The sequence below is a fragment of the Meleagris gallopavo genome, chromosome 13 (assembly GCF_905368555.1).
Source record: "Meleagris gallopavo chromosome 13, MGAL_WU_HG_1.1, whole genome shotgun sequence".
NCBI lineage: Eukaryota > Metazoa > Chordata > Aves > Galliformes > Phasianidae > Meleagris > Meleagris gallopavo.
This window is the reverse complement of record NC_139416.1, coordinates 6,204,474-6,220,000: the sequence shown is the minus strand read 5'-3', so window position 1 is coordinate 6,220,000 and position 15,527 is coordinate 6,204,474. Positions and strand designations below refer to the sequence as shown.

General features: G+C 44.8%; 1 protein-coding gene across 8 annotated transcripts in view; it reads right to left on the bottom strand.

Moving 5' to 3' along the window:
- Positions 1-15,527, bottom strand: part of ZNF423 (zinc finger protein 423) — a 233,298-nt gene that overhangs the window by 86,397 nt on the left and 131,374 nt on the right. For 6 of the 8 annotated variants that reach the window (XM_085234556.1, XM_085234557.1, XM_085234555.1 and 3 more), the window contains one exon: positions 1-2,245. This exon is cut by the window's left edge and continues 979 nt beyond it. In XM_085234556.1, coding sequence (XP_085090682.1) covers positions 1-2,245 — 2,245 coding nt within the window. Of the gene's footprint in view, positions 2,246-3,117; positions 3,258-3,532; positions 3,664-15,527 lie in introns of those variants that run through there. The other 2 variants (XM_085234560.1, XM_085234559.1) reach the window with 2 other exon arrangements.

The window sequence follows — 15,527 nt, the reverse complement described above, 5'->3', positions numbered from 1 at the left end:
GTGCTAGCATCAAAAACGCAGTGTTTTTCCCGCAAGTGTTTTTCAAGCAAGATGATGGCATGAAAAGCTTTGCTACAAAACTTGCAGTTGTATTTTTTGCTGTGAGTTGTGATGTGGCACTGCAGTTCTACCTCTGTGCTAAAAGTCTCACCACAAAAGATGCACTTGTGAGACTTTGATGGATTCCCCAAGTGACTGTGCTTCACGTGGATTTGGAGATCCACCTCCTTCCTAAAATCCCAGTTACAGGCTGTGCAACGATACATCTTCTTTTCATTGCTGTGCTTGACTGCCAGATGCACTTGGATAGATACCTTGGAATCAAAAACTTCTTGGCAAAGGGTGCAGTGATACAACACAAAAGTATGCATGTCCAACAAATGCTTCTGCAAATCATCCACTGAAGAAAACTGTTTGTCGCAGCTCTCACATACATAATGAGTTGAAGTTGTCATGTAATGTACGGTGAGATGTTGCAGGAGAGACTCCTGGGAATCAAAGTCTTCTTTACACTGAGGGCAAGACTGTTTCCTCAACAGCAACTCCAAGTGCAACTTTAAATGAGTTTGAAAACTCTCAAAATTTGAGAACTTTAGATCGCACTGATTACATGGATATTCACCATTAGACACCGAGTTTACACTAGCAGAAAGCCGTTGCCTTTTAGGGGAAGAGACTTCAACATCAGAAGAAACTGGACTCTGCTCTGCTTTTGACTTCTTATTGTGTGCCAGAGGAATGTTCTTGTGGTTTTCTTTAATATGCTTTGTAAGCTTCAGGATGGAGCCAAAAATGGGGGAGTTTGTGCAATAAGGGCATGAATAAACTTCCATAAAAGACTGTGTTGGCTGAATGACAGGGGAATCCAGTTTTGAATTTCCTACATTGCAGTGAGTCTGCTGAATATGCTCAGTCAAAGTTGCTTCAGTCAGAAAGCCCATTGAGCACTGGTTACAGAAGAAAGCATTGTTACCATCTTGAGGAGTAGCATTTGGGCCACAGTGAGTAATACGGATGTGTTCCTGTAAGCTATTGATATCTGCAAACATCTCAGGGCAGTAGTTACAGTGAAAGGCAGAAATGTTGCTAAACTGCATCATTGGATAAGCATGGTTTTTGTGCACCTTTCTCACGTGTTCATTCAAGTTGTACAGCGTAGGCATGGAATCAAGGCAGATCTGGCATGTGTGGCTTTGCTGAGGTTTGTCTGCATGGATGGTCTTCAGGTGGATCTCAAGCACAGCAAGACTGTTGAAGTCGCGCTTTGAGCAGTATGGGCAGCTGTAAGTAACTTTAGACCAATTTTGGCCGTCCTCTCTGTCCACAGACCTGATTTTCTTTTGCCCTCTCAAAGGCTTTAAGGTCGAATCTGGGGTGGAACCTCTCTCCACCGATGCGCTGGAGTCGGGAGTCGCACTGCTCATGGATGCCACACTCCCCAGGACTGGGTCAGGGCTGATGCTGTGATTGCTGGAGTCAGGTTGTCTGTGGCTGTCCAAGTGGCAATAGACTTCCTCCACTGAAGAAAACTGCTCTGGGCACATAGGGCACTTGTGTTTTTTGTTGGCATGGGCTTGATGAATGTGTGAGAGCAATAAGTTTTCATCTGAAAATACTTCAGGGCAATGAATACACTGCAAATCTGCCTTCTCAGAAAGCTGTGGGTGGCGTGTCATTACGTGCTTCTCCAATTCTTCAGTCTGACTGAATGTCTCTTCACAGTAATCACACATAAAATCATCCTTCTTCACCTCTTTCTCAGACTTTGCCATATGTTCCTTGTTCTTTTTATGAGCTTGCATGTGACTCTGCAATGAGCTGGTAGATGAAAACCCACGTTTACACACAGTACACTTGAATGGTTTGCTGGAGCTGTGGGTTTTCAGATGAATTTTGAGGTGATCGCTGCGAGAGAATGCGGCCTCGCACTCGTGGCAGTGATACTTTTTGTCCCCCGTATGAAGCTTTATGTGACGGTCCCTACTCCTCTTGTGTTTAAAAAGCCGGCTACAGTAGGTACATTTGAAAGGTAGTTTGTCACTGTGGATCTGCTCGTGTCTCTTAAGGTAGCTCAAGCGAATGAAGGACTTATCACAAAACTGACAGGGATACGGCAGGCCAGTCCCCCCTTCCTCCTCCCCGATGCCGAGATCACACCCATCTCCTATCATCTGAGTGGGTGATGCAACATCTTTGCTGGAGGGAGATGAAGCCACCCAGGAGAGTTGTGGGTCGTCATCACCATCTGTAATGGGAAAGCAGAAAGGAGATTAAAAACAATTCCCAGTGCATCTGTGAAATAAGGACAAAGCTCTCAACAACACTACGGGCTTCTGCTACTACAGCATAAAAAAAAATCAGCTCAAAAAATAAAAAGAGTTATCTCTCGAATTTCAAAGGAGGTTTGAGAAATAAAAATATATTTGTAAACGTAATTCACAAATACGCCAACATGAATTATTAATAAAAATCATTTTTTTCTTAACAGGTTTAACAGCCACTCACCGTACCGTAAAGCAATAAACACTGAATAAAGAAAACAAAACACAATGTGCAACGAAGCAACACGAGCATCTCGGGAAGCTCCAGTGCTAAGCGATCACCTGCGATTCTAAGGGCCTTTTTCAACGCTACCTCAAGGTGACTTTAACTGATGTCTCCATTAACCAACATCCTTCACTTCTGCCTCACAACTGGCACAGAACAGGAGGCAGCGCGGAGCCCAGCAGGCAGTGAGGCGTGAGGCGCGAGGCGCAGGGCGGGGCGGCCCAGCAGAGGCTGCTCGGAGGGAACGCGTTAGTTAGCATAGCTTTGAACCACGAGACATCACGAGACAACCAGCCTCAGCACAAGGCTCAGCCTCTGCGCTAGCGATTCCTGACTTTGCTCAAAGCGAGGCTTTGGAAAATCGTTCATCGTTTGATATTAGAAACACCTAGGTGCCACCTCCAGCAGCAAAGCACGCAATTAAAATAAAAAAAATACATGACGTTTTGGCAGCTTTCGTAAACAGAACTGCTAGCAAGAAACAAGAGAGTGAGTTTGAATATTCTAATTCCGAAGAACGTGGAGATGTCGAGCGGAGCAGAAACGCCGCAGGTCTGACAGAGAACTGACCCAGGAACGGAGCGAGAGCAGAATCCACGTGAGGGAAAGCTCTGACACAACACGCCCAGAACTCAAAATCCGAGCCAGCTCCGCAGGGACGCCGCTCGGTGCCCGGCCGCGCTCCCGCCCCGCGTAAGACGCCCCGCCGCCCTCAGCCTTTCCCGCGCAGCCCTTGGCCCGGCCCGCTCCGCTCGGCGCTCGCTCGGACCCGCAGGCCCGGCCGCGAGCGCGGTCTCCACACAAAGTTTGCGCGGCTCTCCTCCACCCGCCCGCCGGCCTCTCCCTGCGGCGGCCGCAGCGCCTCGGCCCGCCCCGCCGCCACCTCCGCGGCGCTCCGCCGCCCCGCGCTCTGCCCCCGCGGCGACCGCCGCCGCCCCCGGCCCCTTCCCGGCCGCCCGCGCTCCCGGGGCCCGTCCCTACGGACCTGCGGCCGCGAGCGGCGGCGGGAAGGAGGCGGGCGGCCGGCGGCGTCGGGACGAGGGGCCCCGGGGGGGAGCGGGTGGCTCGGGGCCGGGCGATTCCCCGCTCGCGCCAGCCGGGCTCCTCGGGGGCCGCGAGACAAAAGGGAGCGCGAGGGGGGGACGCCGGGCCCGAAGTAGGGCAGCACGTGTTGCGTGCCGGCCGGCAGCGGGAAAGCCGCCGGGGTTGGGGGCGCCGTGCCTGCCGTGTGAATGCTGCGGAAATGCCGCCGGCAGAAACGAGCGCGCAGATACGCGCACCGCGTTCGTCTGCCCTTCGCATCTCCTGCCGGACCTCAGAGCTCGGAGCGGCCTTGGGGAGCGTGGCACCGCGGCTCAGCTCAGGCTGCGGCTGCCGAGGCCCATCGAGCGGACGGCTCCAGGCGCTGCTCCGCGCCCGGCCGCCTTTCCTCTGAAGCGAGCCGAGCCACCTCCGCACGCAGCGCCCGCGCCCTGCCTGCTGCCCCGCAAACACTTGGGCCCTCGAGAGCACAAATCTGGCAGAGCCGGGGGGTTCTGGCTGTTGTGCTAATGTAACTTGGGCTCAAAATAACGACCGTTCCTCAGACTGAAAAGAGTTTGAACTGGAAAGGGAAGCATTCGCGTAGACGTAGCTGGAAACGAGGGTTGTGTCCTTTTGCCAGTTTCATCTGTGTCTTCCACTGACTGCCGTGCTTAACTTCTGGATCCTTTCACTTGTGTTTCCTCGTTCTTTGACAATTCAGAAGGAACCAGAAGGTTTGAGTTCCAGGGACAGCCTACCTTGACTTTCTCCCAAACAAGGTGCTGAATGACTAAATGCCCAGAACTAAAGATATTAGGAAACACTCATTATCATTAATCTCTTTATGGAATGAAAAATAGCCCTGTTAATTTCAACTTGCCATTTCAAGTTTAAAAAAAAAAAAAAAAAAAAAAACAACCTATAATGAACTGAGAAGGAAATTCTAAGGTATTTTACCAGAGTAATATTTTATAGGCAAGATTTATTTTAGATGTGGTGTGACATGTCTGGCTATGGTGGTTAGAATAATAATTTTACATTAATGCAATCAAAGGAATGTAGCAGAATGAGAAAAATCACTTTCAAAAAGGAGATTAAAGTCATTAAAAATGGCTAATCCTGCAAAGTGGGACTGTTCTAAAATAAAGAATCACATGGCTGGTGTGAGGCTTTTGTCATTAGCGCATAAGAGAATCAAAACAAGTATTAAAAGGGGAAGAAAATTCAATAAAAAGTTTAATTAGGGGAAAAAAAAAGGAGGCATGAAGGAAGCTTCAGGATGTCAGTGATGTTCAGGATGTGTGTGTCACAGAGCTTACGGGGCTAAAGTTGATAATCAATCTCCAGTGGTACAGTAATTTAGCAATGTAATGTTCAGCACGTTTATGGGACTGCAGGCATTTATCATCATCACTGTGGAGCTAATTCCAGCCTCAATGCATTCAGTGAGTGTATTTTCCTTCTAATAAGAGCAATTTGGCCAAACTGTAGCATAAATCATACTTCATTCTCTGTTTATCTTCCAGATAACATGAGCCACGTTCACAAATATACACATGAAGCTAAAACAATAAAATTAAGCCTTAAAAAATACAATTGCTTTTAGAAAGGAGACACACAGCACATTGCAAACTGCCAGCAGAAAGCTGCACTGCCTCCTCAGCACACTCCAGTGACACTGATCTATTTATTATTTCAATGTTAGTTTCCTCATAGAAATTAAACAAAGCAGCCACGATTTCCCAGCCCCTGCAAATACTTTTCCTGCCACCTTCCCTGCAAGGCTGGAAGCATCCCACCTGCCAGAACTTCAGTCTGGGTCTCGGGAGCACCAAGTGCTCCTACCCAGGCAGCAGCTGGGCTCCAGGCTCTGCTGAAGAGAACTGCAGAGCCTCCATCCCAAGCTGGCGAGTGCTCCCCATCCAGGACAACAAGCCATGGAAGTGAGATTGGAAGGTGCTCTTACTCCATTGGGTTTGTCCATCTAGCACAGAGCCAGTACACAAAAAGAACACAATAACAAAAAGAAAACCCCAAAATCAATTGTTAAGATGGTTGCTTAACTTCAGATTCATGGTTTTTCCAGAGCCTCTCCATGACACCTAAGTTAAAATGCTCAAAACACTCAAATTGCATTAGACTATTAGAAGCTGATAGAATTCTGGCACCCAAAATAAGTAAGCTACTTTCACAAACAAGCTTGGCATCATGAGACGTGTATAAACCGCTCGTGTTTCAGTTCATCGCATCCATGGTAGGGAAAAGCCATCTGCTGCTCAAGGGCAAATTGTAGGGCTTATTTCTGGATAGCTGTGAAGCCCCGAGACATCCTCAGACAGAGGGCCTGATAGGAATGTTATCATTTTCAATAATTATTATTATCACAGATGCTTATCTATGAGAATACAACACAAAGATTGAGAGGAAAGGATGGCGAAGTCTTCAGTAGTGGTTATAGCAAATTTTGAATTCTTCCACTATGCATTAACACCAAGGATAGATCATTACAATGGATTATGGTAAGAACCTCGCACAGCATACACTCTTCATTTACACTGCCGTGCCGGTGTGAAGTAATGCAAATCAATTCACATATCAAATGTTTTAAGTTTCCGTGTTTTCAGTGCACTGTCACAGATTTTACTTTTCTTTCCTTTATTGGACTGTGTATTCCTCTTTCCCTGCACATTTTCTGCACAAACGTAACATGGTAAATAGTATCAAATATCATTACTATTCCCAACTCAGTTTTTATGGATGCATTGGCTTCACTGACTGATTTTGTCCTTTGTCACAGACAGCAGTGGGGCACTATGAACCACAGCTCTGTGGCCAATGAAAGCCATCTGATGCTGACATCACCCCCACCTGAGCAGTGCCAGGATCATTCCGCTGTGCCTGAATCCCAGCATCATTGTGCACTGCAATGCACTTTGCTGAACAGTGGAAAAGGGCTTCCACCACTCATTTATAACCCCACAACTGTGCTCAGCACTGCTCAGCACATCCCTGGCTGAGGCACCAGGGAGGCCCTGGGAAGCTCACGCTGTGTTGAGGAATACAGTGCAACTTTAAGCTTCAGAAACATCAGCATCTTCACAAACATTCCTGAAAGCTTTCTTATTTCAAGGCACAACTCCGGTTTGATTTATATTAACATTTTATGTTCATAGAGAAACTGACTGGGGATAAAAAACTCCAAGGTGCTAATAGCAGCGGCTCCGCAGGCAGTGCCTTGTGATTATCAGTGACTTAAGGAAAAGGTGCTTACACCTAATTGCACGCTGACGTGGTAAGCGTTTGTGTTGGGCTAAATCACCAACACTTATCAACTCTTCTTCCAACTTCTCTGCTTTGCTCTGCCATTCATTTTTAAGTGAAGTTTCTAAAAAAAAAAAAGATGCCTGGCTCAGTGGAAAATATATATCATCTAATTTTTCTTCTCACAATCACAGTAACTGAGTAACTTAGAATATAAAATCAGTACAAGATGTAGCACAGACTTTCACACATTACATTTGCTGGGATGTCTGCTGTAGATAAACTGTTACGCAGACAGTTTAAACTTAGCTGCCTTTGTTTAAACCTTTCTTTTGGGATCAAGGAGGCATTTAATTAGTCTTTTTTATGCTGAAAGTTAAAAGTACACACAAAAATGTCTGTTGAAGCCTGGCTGATGCACAGGAACTTGTTAAGGCAGCATAACGTGCCTGAGCCCTATCTCTCACAACAAAGCTATTAAGGCTCAATAACGACCATCAGTAGGGTGATACATCATTCCATACAATGATAAAAATCAAAAAGTTATTTATAACGTTATTTTTCTTACATCAAACAGGCTGTATTTTAGAGGTAACAAAAATTAATATATCATTAAATAAGTTATTTCACACTTTAATAAATAGCATAATAAGGGGCGGAGGAGCAAGTTTTATGTTAGATCTAGGAATAAACTAAATGCTTTCAGGGTTGAATCACTGTTTTTCTTTACTCCCTTTGGAAAAGCAGCAGATACTATATTCTGCTGTGCATCATGGACTTGGGACTGAAAACAGCTGCACTCTAATTACATGTAAAGTGTACCAAAACATTCCTTTTATCACAGACTGTAAATCTGTTAGCATCTGTCTCTCCTTTGTTTCTTCCACAAGATACAAGCTTGTTTCTACATTTTTCTCACCTGTAGCGGTGATTAAAATTCATTATAAATGAAAGGAGTGAACACTAAAACAAGTTCCTCTGTGTACAGTTCTAAACTCAAATTAGAAACAGCTGTTTGCTAATTCATGCAGTGATGTTTTGTCGTGCTCTGTGAATCAATAATAACTCACCCTATTTCTACAGAAATGTTAGGATTGTATGTGTATTTTGCTTAGCCACTTGCTCTTCAGAAATGTTCAAATACACGTTCTGTCTTTTTTAAGCAAGATTAGGGGATGATACCAGCAAAGTTATCAATGAATTAACAGAATGACACTAATAGCTTGCTGCACGTGCTTACTCTGCTACCTAGAGGGTCCTGTACCACCCTTGCTGCATTGATACCTGCAGAGCACTTCACAGAGGCCTGCTCTAAGAACAAAACTGTACGCAGGGTTATATGCACACATCATGGATGCGATGTCATACAGAGAAGGCTGTAAAATTAGAGGTTCAGCTACGACATGTACAGTTTTCAAATATAAGGAAAGACAAAGCCCTTAGGAAAACAATCCTAATAGAATAATTATTACCTATAATAATTACTTATAAAATTAATTATAATAAATGGTAATACTTAGGGTAATTCTCAATAATCTTTCTCAATATTATCTTAGCCACAGCACAGGCTTTGTATGACCCCCACTGGCCTTACAGTCACACCATTACATTCTGCACTTCTTGCTACTTGATGTCAACACTTATCATGATTTCAACACAACTGTACAAAACGAGGAGACAGTGCAGAGCAGTTCAGAGCTCTGCCTGCACATGTTGGCATGGAGCTTACGGCTTGGGGCAGGCAGTGGCAGTGCTCTGAGCACCAGAGCCACCCTGGCCTCCTGCTCCTCTCCCTTCACAGCACTCAGGAAGCCGGCCTGGAGAGGTGAAAAGCACTGCCCTTCATGGTCTCTGTGATACAGGCAAGGGAAATCTTTTGCTCGATTATAAATGACGATGTTCTTCTGATACTGCTAGCACTAACAGGGCTCTTCCCATACTCTGTGCACCCTGTGGAAACGTGGCCAGCAGAAGAGTCTTTGTGGTGGGATGAAGTACATGTGTGGCATTTCCAAGATGGCTGGTTTCCTCCCTGCCGTCTGATCGGGCAGCTCCCAGTGGCAGCAGGCACCTGCTCCCAGGCTGCTCTGCGATCCCCTCAGGCTGTGCACTCAGCCACAGCTCAGACTCCTTCCCTCAGCTCACGCCAGGGCTGAGCATCATAATACAGATGGGCTGGTGCTTGGAGAAACTCAGAGAGCGCAGAAATCCAAATTAAGAAGGGACAGACTTTTCTCCATGAACGGGCCAGACTGATGTGATCTGACTTAATGCTTTATTGTGCTCATTTTCATGTTTCTGAATTGTATGTTCAAGTGAAGATTAAGTCATCAATTACAATCCATTAGGTTCATTCATAAAATTCATTTAGGGGTCAGATTGTGTGCGGTGAGCAGGGAACCTGGTGACAGCAGGACAAGGACAGGCAGCACTTTCCACAGGATATTCAGCTCATGCAGAATCAGGTCAGAACTCATTCTGATGGCATGAACAGCAGTTTGGAGAAGTGCTTTGAAAACTGGGGCAGTGGCAAACTAGGACAAAGAGAGCCTTGCCAAGACCTCTCAGATAAGCTGCTGTTACTGCTAGGACAAACACATGTCTACTACCGTGCTGGTAAGCAGCATGAGAGCGGTGCTTCCATTTCTGCAGAGCTCCATTCCAACCTTTTGGCCATGTATCAACTATGAGCCAAAAAAAACACTATAAAGGGAGAAAACTGAGACCAGACATCACAACTGCTCTGCATCTTCTGCTCAGGGTCACCAGAATGACAGGCTTGCTAGGATGGCTTTCTGTAAGGAGATTTGACACTACGTTCCCGAGTCTTCAGGCAAGTGAGTTTGCTGTCCCTGTCTTTAATGTACGAAAAATATTTTCCCAAGAGCAGGCTTTCGCTCCTAAGTGACTATTTTCTACCAGTGCTCAGTAGAAGATACGTCATCTGCCATGTTCCAAACCTGAGAAAAACCTCATGTTTTAAATCTTACCCTGCAAAGGACTTTACTGCCCAGCTTTCCGGCCTGAGGAATTTAAAGCTGGTCATATTATTAGAGCAAGTTGCAGGGGAAAATAAAACCAGCTTGTTAAGTTAGAAAGAGTAGGCTGTTCTAGGCTCTCGTTTTGATCTAGGTGGGAAAACTGTGACGCAGTTACAATCTTAATGGGTTGACATTCGTGATGAATAGACCTAACGCTGAAAAACACATGTTGGCTGAAATTGCTGAACAATAAACAAACAGTAAAAAACAACAACATCCAGATTTTGTACTGCCTTCAAAGAACTGGGGAAGGAAAATCAATAAATTACATGTGACATACAATATCAAATAACCTGTTTTATAGTTATGCATATGCATTATTAGTCTGATTTCCAAATATGTTGTATATTCATATCAATCCTACTGAAATTAATAGGAATGGCAGCTGCCTAACCCCTCTGAAAATACAAGTGATAAACATTAAACACAATCAAATCTACACCAACGTGTTTTTTGAAAGGTGCACACATTCCCTACTGCTTTCATGAATTCACAGTTGAATTTCATGTGAAGACCGTCAGTGGAGATGAAGATGCCCTTGTGAGCATCCCATGAGGACACACAGGTATTTCCCCAGATCCGGGCAGTGCAGCTTCTGGAGACCATCCCCTGGCCAGACGCAGAAGCATTCCGATCCCTCAGTGCCCCCAGCAGTATCCTGCAGCTGACAGACTGCTATCCAGGCCCAGCCTGGGGTTTGCTCCAGCTCAGCAAATCTCCCATTCCTCAGGGACAGCACGTACTATGGCAGAATACAATTAGCTAAGACTCTGGGTTTGCTATAGTAAACAATTTTTTAAAAATATTTCATTTGAAATTACAAACAAAGGCACACAAATGTAAAAGAACACCGCTGAATATTAAGAACATTTCTGAGTATCAGTTAAATATCAGTTCTGAATCCATACCGTGTTCGCGACTGGCCTGAGGGGACTGCCATTAAAACAGAGGTCAGAAAGGAAGTTCTCCACTTATCAATAGCTGATAAAAATAACTGAAAGCTTTTAAAAGAAAACAGCTATAGATTTTGTGCTATGCAAGATGAAAGCCAAGCAGTGTGGCTTGCCAAAGAGAGATGCATATTCCATGCTGCATGGTAACACTACTTCTTTTAAATAAGAAACAGCTTTCAGAAGAAGCAAGCAAACAGAAGTGTTTGCCACCCAGTAAGAATCATTCTCGGTACATCAGTGCCGTCCTACAGCAAACTACTGCATGAGAGACCGTTCAGGTTTAGGCGGTGGTAACCCCTCCACAGCTCACACCCGCGTCTGAGCCCTACACCCCTACAAATCTGAACTGCTCAATTTATTCTAGTTAGTTGCTGTCCCTGTGCCTCGATCATAGATGCATAAGAGAGGAAATTGATAATTAAGAAAGGTGTAGGGCACAATCATTTGTTTAAATGGGATTAAAATTAGGGCTGGAGAGTACGTTGAATCATCTCAGTTTATCCCTGAAGAGAAGGAGGGACAGCAAACATCTAGGCACTTGCAAATAAATGCCTCTTTCCCTACCATCCCTCCCAAACAATGCTCCTTGCATTGAGGGCAGCCTCACAGACAGTGGCACAGATAACAGAAAATCAAAGAGAATAAAAGGAGAAGTTTTTTCCAAGGCCAGGCTGGATCAGGCTCTGGGCAACCTGATCTAGCTGTGGATGTCCCTGCTCATTGTAGGGGACTTGGACTAGATGACCTTTAAAGGTCCTTCCTACTCTAAGGATGCTATGATTCTGAGTTTTGTTGAATAGCTTCCTCCCTGACTCTATCCATACAAAGGAGAATTGCTGTATTTACAAAAAAAAAATCTGAGGATGTTAATACGAAGAATGAGGAGGCAGTGGGGTGAGTGCTATTTATATACCCTAAAAAACTGCAGTGTGGTATTACAGGTACCGCAAACATTTGCCTTTCTATAGAGGTGTCCACTAAATTAAAGTGGTTGGAAGCTGGAGGTGGGGTGGGGACACAGCTGAGTTAAGAACAAAAACAATAGCAGTAAAGCACAAAAGAACAGACAACAAAAAAGCTTTCAGGGAAATTTGGAGGTGCATCCCAAACTCTGCCCAGAGAGCAGCACAGAATGGCTCATTCCCTGGCACAACCTTCTCATACAGGAAAGTGACAAAGTACAATTCACATATTTTTTTGTTCTGTCAAGGCTTTTCTAGTATTTATTTTATCTCCTATCAATAAGGCTTTTTTTCCATTCACAATTATCTTTTCCATCATCTTGGATTACCATACCTTCTACCTTTGGATTTTGTATGACCATAACCAGGACACAGGAAGCTCTCACCGTTACATAAAGCTCGAAGTCATTGTACTCAGACACAACAGTGACTCCATCTTCATCCAGTTCTTCGGCTGGGCTGAAGACAGTTAATCTGATCTGATTTTTATCTCCGTGTTGCTTTGTATCAAAACACCACTTTCCAGTGGGTTGGGCCTAACAAAATACTACGCAGAGGGGTGGGCACAGAAGGAAGAGCCATTATAAACGCACAGAAATACACCGTGTCAGCCAACTGCCCAGCTTATACAAAAGCATTAAAAAGTCAGCTGAGTTCATATTTTGTAGTTTCAATGTATTTTTCACCTTAAGCCATTTTATTATCTTTCTAATGGCATTAGAGAAGCTTCCACTGCAGCCGCAGGAAAGCCGACATCCCTTAACAATCCTACACTAATTCCTGCCTGAATTTTTGTGCAAAGTGTGATCAGGTAACAATATTTACCATGTACAGTAATTATGAAAAACTGTGAGATTGTGTAATTATGTATTTTAATTACATGATCTGATTAGCTTTTTTAATCACATCATAAAAAGAAAGGAAATTCACTGAGGTTGTCAGAAAGTTAATAAAAATAAGGTAATTCACGGCTAAGGCTCACCATGGTGCCTTTCTAACTACTTCCTTGCTACACCCCACTGTGCCTAGGTATTGGAGGTCAACCATAAGTATTAATTTCCTTACTTTTATTAACTTTGGTGACAACATTCATGCTCTTTTGGCATGGTTTTTTTCTTGTTTTTTTTTTTGTTTGTTTGTTTGTTTGTTTACTTGATTAGGAAATGTTTCTCATTTAGTTCAGTGCTATTAGCTCAGGGATGACAGACTCTCCAAAACCAAAAGCCTGGTTGATGTGGAGCCCCCTAGAGAGCCTCACCCTCCTGTGTCCCCAAGCCCCCCAACGGCTGCTCCACGGGGCTGTGGAACAGTCACTGCCACATGGTGCCACACGAGCGGTGCTGCCAGTCTGCAAGGCCCAATCAGTTTAGCATGTCAACAACATCTTGATGAAGCTGGCCGGCATCTCTGGGTCACACTGAATCAGGGCCATCATGATGTGTGTGCAGTCAACCCGGTGCTATAGAAGGAAGATGGAAAGTAACCTGAGAGATTTGGGTAGATGGAGGCAGAAGTTGAGCCCAGGGCTGCTGAGCAGACACACAGATGGCACAAAATGGTACCTTTTCCTACGTGAGGGGATGGGCACTTCCAGCAAACCAACGGTCCCTTGGACCTGTCCTGGCAAACTGTGCTGCCGTGTACGGAAAGTACGGGGTGAGGATCCTTCTCCTACACCCATGTCAGGCCAGAGCATGGCTGTTTCAGCTCTGGAAAACAACTTTCTAACTTTTGGATGCGATTCTGCTCTAAGGAAACATTTTGTTTATATCCAAACTGGGATTCTATAATGTAATACTTGGCGATTGGACTCAGCAGCTCTGTTTTACTCATTGCTGGTTCATTTTCTCCCCTCTGCAGCCCTTCTTTTTTTTCCCTTTTTCTGCCGTTACCTTTCCACCCGCTCTCACATGGCTCTCTGGGGAGAACAGATCACTCTGGGAGGTTTAGTGGGCTGACAAGAGCAGAAATTCAGTCGGGTGTGTGTGCAGGGCCAGGCACAGCAGGGCTGCCCCACTGGTGACCTGGCCAGGCGGGCACCTCGCTCTGCAGGACCACCTCCTGCACACCACGACTTTGGAGTGCCTGCTTTGGAGGAGAGGCTGCCAAATGCTGACGGGCCGAGAGCGATCATTTCAGGAGAGTTTTTTTAATAGAACTGACACAGAATGCAGTTCACTGGGAAGCCATGCTCCCAGAAGTTGAAAGACCACTAAAAAAAGCCTCCTTTTTTTCCAAGAGAAGTCCAAAGCACCTTTGGACAAGATATCATTTAGGTTTCTCATTTCCATTTTAAGAGACTTGTAACAGTGTCCTCACAGCCCTGCCCTATCCGTGGAAAATATACAGAGGCAGCTCCAGCTGCAGAGGGGCAGGGATGGGCAACCAGGGGATGCTGCAGCGCACCGAGCATCGCCCCGAGCCCTGCCCCCGGGCAACGGAGGCACACCTTCCACTGCTGCCTATGAAAAGGCATGGAGAGGGGGCACAGAATGGTGTGAACGAGCTTTTACATGGAAAATGAGAAACATGGTGTGCAACAACAGGAATTCTTTTCCTTTGAACACAATTTGCTGCTACAGATTACATTTGCAAACTATAGATTTCAATGTAGTGTAGCCAAAAGCAACCTAACAGCATAATTTGCTTCGTGGGTACTTTAGTTTTAAATTCTTCTATGGACAATGAAGTGGAGATTTGGAAAAAATAAGAAAACCCCCTTCTACTCATGTGCTTGCAAACCTGGGTAAACTTACAGGAGCCCACCTTTTAAATAACTGGCGTGATTTACTCTGCTCGTGGTGCAGGCACTGCCAGTAAATCTTAATGCACGCAGCGAGCGATATCTGACACTCTGCAAACTCGCTACTACAAAGAACTTGCTCAGTTGAAGGTATTTATGATATTTTTCTTTCACCACTGCCTGTATTTTCACTTTTGCATTTTTACATCGTGTGTGTCTCTACTCAATGAAACTAAAGTATCTCTGTGACAGTTATTTAAAGCGTGTTTTTTCTTCCTTTGGCATTTGGTTCTTTAAATGGCATAAAAAGGACCTTGAAACTGTGTTTTTTAAACTCAGTTTCCTGACTGATAGTGAGGGTTGAGAGAGCTATAAATGACAAATAGTGGGGACACATACCAGTTATTTCCTAAAACTTCCTAAAAGAAAGGCATTTCTAGCATGATTCATTATCAACCTCTAACCCAAGACATCCACAGACAAATTCTCTATCCTTGCCATTTTGAACATGCTCCTTACTAACTAATCATCTCTAAATAACTCAAAACATTTTCCAGGATCCTATTCTATGGAAAGCTATTTTCTAACAATTTTAAGTAATTTTAAAAGTTCCCATGCAATACTGGCTTTTCTCCTTCTCCTCCACTTACGTTTTCCATCTTGCTTCTTTTTGTCATTTCCCCATCCTCTCCCAAACTCAAACTATCAGACCGCAAACATGGGCAGGTCCAGACACCCAAGGGGTGAGCCAGGATCTTCCCTCCTGGGGAAACTGCCATAGTAAACTCAATGACTATCTGTGATGTTTGCTGGTACTAGGGAATAATATTTCCCTTGGGCACTTTCTGGATAGAGTCTACCACCTGGGTTAAGTCATTATTACAATCAAGCAGAAAAAAAAGGGGGAGGGAGAGAAAAGATGAAAAAACACTACAGCAAGCATCATTAAAGCTCATCAAAAGTGCATTAGAGAACACCTGATAATATACTCTGAACA